This window comes from Glycine max, chromosome 7, assembly GCF_000004515.6.
Source record: "Glycine max cultivar Williams 82 chromosome 7, Glycine_max_v4.0, whole genome shotgun sequence".
NCBI classification, from domain to species: Eukaryota; Viridiplantae; Streptophyta; class Magnoliopsida; order Fabales; family Fabaceae; genus Glycine; species Glycine max.
Window position 1 is genome coordinate 4,595,765 of NC_038243.2, and position 7,452 is coordinate 4,603,216.

At 31.2% G+C, this 7,452-nt stretch overlaps 1 protein-coding gene across 1 annotated transcript; it reads left to right on the forward strand.

Annotated features, from left to right (window-relative positions):
• Positions 1–1,869: 1,869 nt before the first annotated feature.
• Positions 1,870–4,235, forward strand: LOC100787809 (AAA-ATPase At2g46620). Its single transcript, XM_003529831.5, has one exon. It carries the CDS (start codon positions 2,190–2,192, stop codon positions 3,618–3,620), a length of 1,431 nt encoding a protein of 476 aa, XP_003529879.1. The 5' UTR covers positions 1,870–2,189; the 3' UTR covers positions 3,621–4,235.
• Positions 4,236–7,452: the final 3,217 nt, after the last annotated feature.

The following is a 7,452-nucleotide window of genomic DNA, read 5'->3' on the forward strand; positions in this document are numbered from 1 at the left end:
TATTATCAAAATTCTAATTTTTTATTTATAAAATATAGTAAATATTTGCACGTATCAAAGCAAATACTTGGTTTTCCAAAATTTGGCTCTAGACATATTTAAGAAATAATCAATTTTGATTTTAACAAAACTGCTTCAGAAATTACTAGTGAAACCTCAGTTGAAAATTGTGGAGAATACCTTCTTCTTCTTTTTTACAAACTATGGAGAATACTTATGATTATAAGTTCCTAGAGAACTCAACTCGCGACTCTTGATTGAAATAAAGTTGTGTAGATAAAAAAAATGAAGAAAAGTAACATTGATCAAAGCACACTAATTTACTATTATCAACATTTTAAAAAAATGTTTTCATCATGATTGTACATATTGTATATTATAATGAGAATCACGCTTAACATTATTCTAAATAAAGACAAATTTTATAGATTTAAACAATTTGGATTTTCTACCAAAAAAATATCCGGGTAATATGATATTGATAAAATTAAATATCTTTGAATAGGTCTTTATATATAACTATCCTAACATAATTTTTATCTTTTAATTTTATAATTTTCAAAAGAAAAGGAAATAGTATTAAGAATACAAAGGAAAAAAAGAAAGAAGAGGAAGTTAATAGAAGGTATCGTTGATACTTAATAGGTGTTTTTAAGATGTCTCCTTTCAACTGAAAAATAAAGACAAAATAGTTCTTATAAAGAATTCAGCAATCATCTTTCTCTGAATTAGTTTTTAATTCCTTTACATTTGTAATAGAGTTAATAAATTATAATAATTCTGATAATGATTTTATTAAAATGATAATTGTTTTTTATAAGCATTAAAATGATAATCGAGATAAAGTCATTCTTTTTCTTTCATTCGTTAAGAAGTAAAATAATATGAATTACTCTTCATAATCATACAGTTGAGTTCATTAATAAAAAATTATAAAATATTTAAGAATCAATTCCATTTTGTAATATTTTTAAGCTTTGTTATATATACAATAGAATAGTCATTTCATTGTAACCGTAGTTGAAATGTATATAATGGACTTATTATGGTTGACCACTTGACTCAATACTTATATACTATTAAGAAAAGAATAGTAATAATTATAGTTGATTTGGGGAAAAAATTTATAGCTTTTTTAAATTTAATTTGAATTCATTATTAATAAGTATCAAGTGATTAATCCCCACCACACAAACAGGTAGCGTAAAGAAAATATTAATTATATAACTTAAATAGATTAACATAGAGATTAATTATTATTAATTATATAACTTAAATCATTGCTATACATATGCTTGTATATGCTTGTATGACACCATACACATGTTGGATTTATGGGAAAGACTTCGTTGGATCTCCCCATAATACATTCTTATATGTGTGGATAAATTTTTTAAAATATGACTAAATTTTGAATATATTTTCTCAATATATATTTAAGTGTATTGAATGAGAAGACATTAATGTGAAATTGAGAAAAATAAATATTAATTATTTATCATAAATAGTCTATTTCAATATATCTTCTTATGTGTAATTATTTATCATAAATAGTCTATTTTAATATATCTTCTCAATATATAAGTTCTTAAAATGGCCTGATAACTTTCTCATCAAATATATCTTCTTATGTGTAAATATATCGTTGACTACTTGAGTCAATATTTACATATGTACAAAAGAATAATAAATTATTATTATTAAATTTAATATAAATTAATTATTAATAAGAACAAATTTGGTTAAATGTGGTGCCACATGATCGGCCAATTAATGCACCAAAATTGAAGTTTTAGCATGACAACCAAATAAAACTAATTAAATATTTTCAAAATTAAAAAATTAAAATTGTCACGGTTCCTTCACCTAATTCCGTGTTGAAAGGGAAATTAATAAATGAGATTCGAGACACAATATGTTATTAGTATATATATTAACCCCCCCACCCACAAAGGGAAGTCCAAAATTTTGTTCAAGGAGAATAATAAACACGTAGACGTTGAATTGAACAGAACACAGACGTAGCTGCAAACAAAGACGAAGAAGGAGAGAGTCCTGAAATCCACACACAAACACAACAATCTTCTCCTTTCTCTTCACACATTCCATATGCAAGCATGATTCTATTTAATACCCAAACTACGTGAAACACTAGACACACAAATTGGGTCTTGGAGGAATCTTCCATCATGTCTGGTTACAGCCCTATGTTCCTCGTAATCCTCAGTGTCGTCGTAGGTTTCACGATTCGGTGGTTCCTGTTCAAAACGGGATTGATACACACCATAAGAATACGCTTCCCAAGGGTCGTGGATTGGTTCCACGTGTACCAGTTCCTCAAAGTCCCCGAATTTAACGAAACCAATATGCAGCCGAATAACCTTCACCGCAAAGTTTCTCTCTATTTGCATTCCCTCCCTTCAATAGAAGACGCTGACTACACCAATCTCATAACCGCTAATGACCAAAGCGACATCGTTTTGCGCCTCGACCCGAACCAAACCATCGAGGACCGCTTCCTCGGGGCCAGACTCTATTGGTTCAACCAAAAAACCGAACCGAACCGGATTTCCTCCTTCGTTCTCCAAATCAGAAAAACTGATAAACGCCGCATCCTCCGCCAGTACCTCCGCCACATCGACACCATCGCCGACGAGATGAACAACCAAAGCAAGCGCCATTTACGGCTGTTCATGAACGCCGGCGCCGGCGGAGGAACACGGTGGAGATCCGTTCCGTTTACTCATCCGGCGACGTTTGAAACGATGGCGATGGAGAAGGATCTCAAGAACAAGATCAAATCAGATCTCGAATCGTTTCTCAAGGCGAAGCAGTATTACCGGAAACTCGGCCGCGCGTGGAAGAGGAGCTATCTCTTGTATGGTGCCTCCGGCACCGGAAAATCGAGCTTCGTCGCCGCGATGGCGAACTTCCTCCGCTACGACGTGTACGACGTGGATCTCTCCAAGATTCGCGGCGATTCGGATCTGAAGTTTCTGTTGACGGAAACGACGGCGAAGTCGGTAATCCTGGTGGAGGATCTGGACCGGTTTATGGAACCAGAATCGGAGACAGCGACGGCGGTTACCGCGTCGGGAATCCAGAGCTTCATGGACGGGATCGTTAGCGCGTGTTGCGGCGAGGAGAGGGTGATGGTGTTCACGATGAACAGCAAGGAGTGCGTGGACCCGAACCTGCTGCGGCCGGGTCGGGTCGACGTCCACATCCACTTTCCGGTGTGCGATTTCTCGGCGTTCAAGACGCTGGCGAGCAGCTACCTCGGCGTGAGGGAGCACAAGCTGTTCGCGCAGGTGGAGGATATTTTCCGGCACGGTGCGACTCTCAGCCCCGCCGAGATCAGCGAGTTGATGATCGCGAACCGGAACTCGCCGAGTCGCGCCATCAAATCGGTGATCGGGGCGCTGCAATCGGACGGTGAAGGGAGAAGATCGTACGCGGATTCAATCGGACGGCGGATAGAGGGTGATGACGTGGACGAAGCGCCCTGTGGTGGGGACGGGTTCTCTACGGTTAAGGATTTAAGGAAGTTTTACGGTTTCTTCAAATTGCGGAACCCCAGAAGAACTCCTCGCCCCATGATAGATAATGATGAAAGATGAAAATAAATGTTTTGAAAACTTTTATCAATTTTGGGGCCAAAGTTTCTGTTAAAAACAAAAATACCTAATGCATTTATTGGCAAGATACTCCCAATCAAAAGTGATTTGCCATGGCATGACAATGTAAAAAAATTAAATGATAGAACTAAAAACTTTCTTAATGTAAAAGAAAATTAGAAAACTACTCCATTGTGAAGTTTTGTTTTTCAATTTGGATGAATGGGGAGTCATTTGTATGGATTTCACATTGGAAAAAAAAAACAAAAAGGTTTGCATGTTTTGTTGTAACAAAAAAAAATGTTCACATGTTTTTGATTTTTTTTCCCCCTCTTTCTCATTGTTTATAAATTGATCTAGGAGCTATGCTTGACATGGGAGAAAAATACGAATTATCATCTTTCTCCTAATACTGAGAAATTGACTAAGAAATACTATATAATTGGCTAACTAGCATTTGGTTGTTTCAATTTCACTATCGGTTCCTCCTGTTGATTAAATGGTTGTTTGTTATTATTTTTTGAGTTCACATTTTAACTTTGAAACTTTCCACAGTCAAAAGTCTTGTATCTGATTTATACACTACGGAAAAAATCAAATAAAAATTACTAGTAATAGATATCTATTCGAGGCAGTTGAGTAGTGATTCAAGAGTCAACCTGCAAATGAAAAAACTACATTTAAGAAAAATATGTTCATAAAAAAACGTCAAGCATAGTTAAATAATTTTATTATTTGCTATCACTTTAAATAATATTTTTACTTTCTACACCTTCACCCTATTAATTTAAGAATATAATTTTGTTATAAGGAGTGCTTACATAGTTAAATTGTACCCAATGAATACAAAGTTATAGTACATCAATTAACACCATTTTTACGGATAAAAAAATAATATCAATTTTTGTAATCACAATTGTTCCTAAAAATCTCTTTCGCTGGTTAGAGTTAAATCCCACCTCCTAATCAATTGTTCATACTCTTGAGATTCTAAAAAATGATGAGTTTTTGGCTATTTTTGGAAGTATAGGACAATATAGAAAAAGGATTAGAACCAAGGCATTGGCCTTTCGTAGGGAGTTTGGCAAACAAACAACAGAAAGATGAACCATGTAACAATGATAGATGAACTCTCCTGGGAATTGGCTACCGAAAATTATGAATGCCATCTATGTTGCTTTTGATAGAAGATGAATTATGAGTGATGGGAGAAAAAAAAAGTAGAGAGAAATTCAAGAAGTTGAGTGAGATTATTTGATATGTGTAATATTTTTTTAATAAAGAGAAAAAAAGAGCTTCAAAGCAAGTATATTAGATGAGTTTTGGCCCATAAAAAAATTAAATGAGTTTTCATTCTTTTTTTTTTATTGATAGATAGGTGGAAAAATAATTGATTTTCTTTCCTTTTCTATTCAGATGTAAATGTAAGCGTAATGAAATCCCAGGCTCTGTTTACTTCTATTTTCATTTTCTGTTTTTATTTTTAATTTATAAAATTATTATCTTATTTTTAATCTGTTTCTTTGTTTTTAAAGATTTCTACAGAAAATAGTAAAATATTTTTTGTTTTTTCTATTTATTATAAAAAATATTTGAAAACATGAAACAATTTGAAAATAACATGTTAGTTTTGTAAATTAAAAGTAAAAAAATGAAAACAGAAATAAACAAATCCTTAATTATCATAGATTCTAAAGACAAAATGATACACATTTGTGACACATTCATAACATACAATAATAAATTAATAATCATAAAAATTAGGCTTTGTTCAGAATGATTTTTAGTTTTTAGTTATGGAAAAAAGGCCAAATTCAAATTTTGACTAAAATAGAAAAATAAAAAATATAATTAAAATTAAAATTTATAATAAAAAATATTATAGTATTTATATTTTTCCTCTCGATTTATCTTATTATAAATCTTAACAAAAGGAACTCACTTATTCCTCTTTCATTTTCTTCAACGGAACACGAGACTTTTCTTCCCCTCCCCTTCCCACTTATCTTTATCTGAATCACGCATTTGTAAGTTTAAGCCTTCTACACCTTTGTGATCTGCTGGAATGAGGCAATTTATAAAAAAAAAAATGTAATTTAACATTACTATAGGTTAATGAAGATAGAGATATAATTATGGAAGCCCTTCAGCATCTTTAATTTGATCTTGACATTAGCCCAATTACTTTGATTTTTGTAGCAATCAAGTCACAACATTTATTTCATTACAAAAGCAATAGCATAGCAGATTGCCAACCAATACTCATAGATACTGGTTCAAGAATCAATAAATATATATTTTTTATTATAAATTAGATTGAAACTGCATTGAAAATCATGGAAAAGTATAATGTTAATAAATAAAAACCACTTTTAATATCTTAATCAATATCATATTTACTACTATTATTTTCCAAAGATAATATTTATAATACCAGTACTGTAGTAGTAATTATTAAAAGGATACTAACATTACTCTTTTTTTTTTAGGTTACTAGCATTACTCTTTTTAAAATTAGGTATTCAGGATGACTTGGGCGTAATTAATTGAGATTTTATTGAATTCAACGGTATCCAATTAAGTCAAGCCAGTCTGGGCTACAGTATCAATTGCAGTGTCTTCTAGGCTCCAGCATGGACATAAAAGAAGTTGATTAATTAAAACTTGTGAAGAATCCTTGCATTCGTACTAGCATAAAAGATATTAAGGGGCATTCAAGTTGAGCAACTTACATCATTTTGTTTATGAAGTGGAAACACACAGGGTTGAGCAAGTTATAACAAATTGACTATATTCTTTGGTATTATATAATTATGAATGAAAATGAAAAAAAAAATGGACCGTTGAAACTAATTAAGACAGTTTTGCAATTAGGATATTTTGTTTAAGGGGATATATTCTGTTGCAGTTTTGTCTTGCTAACCAAGAGTATTTAACCAGATAAATAAGCTATTTAGCTAAATTTGACTAACTCATAAATTTATTAAATTAGTAAAATAGAGTTGTTTGATAGATATTTATTAATAACTTATGTTACATTTAACTTGTAATTACCTAACTTTTTTTTTATACCTTCACTATCGTATTAGAATTCTTCTTTTACCATTCTTATATTTAGAAATCTTACCACTGAATATGTGGATTGACTAGAGTCATTTCGTTCTTGCTTAATCAATAAAAAATAACATATATTGTAGAACATTTGTTTCGGAATTATATTTCGGAATGGACAATTTGGAAGTGCATTCTTTTTTGTTTTATGATTCGGATTCCATAATTCAGAAGAGGCTTTTCCAACACCACCTATTAGTCAAACCATGATTAATGGGGAGAGAGAGGTTAGTAACTGACTGTGGAGAGGAGCAGAGGATTGATTTGAGTTGATTTTTCAAGAAAAATAAAATAAAATTTAACTTAAACCAACTTATTTATAAACGGTTTGAGTTGGGTTGGATCAACGAGTCAAAACTTTTAATTTTATTTGTTCTTTTTTAAAAATGTAATATTTTTTATAGGTTAAATTTTTTATTAAATAAAACACTGTAATATATTATTTATAATTGTTATGTGTAATCAAATAGTAAAAAAAAAGATCAGGAGAGAAATTACATTATTGTCAATTTGTCGTCATTATTATATAGGCTAACATATTATGTTAAATATGATTTAAAAATAAAATATAATAAATAAGCATCACACCCACAAAGCTTTTAAATCCAAAAACTAAAACTATTACATCATAGTTTGGAAATTTCAATGTTCTCAAATATTTAAATAAGTAATGCAATAGAAATTTTAACTAAAATTAAATTAGTTTGAAACAAATTAAAAAGTA

Bases quoted from the DNA above. Each gene is read 5' to 3' on its own strand.
- LOC100787809 (XM_003529831.5), top strand. From the start codon at position 2,190: ATGTCTGGTTACAGCCCTATGTTCCTCGTAATCCTCAGTGTCGTCGTA.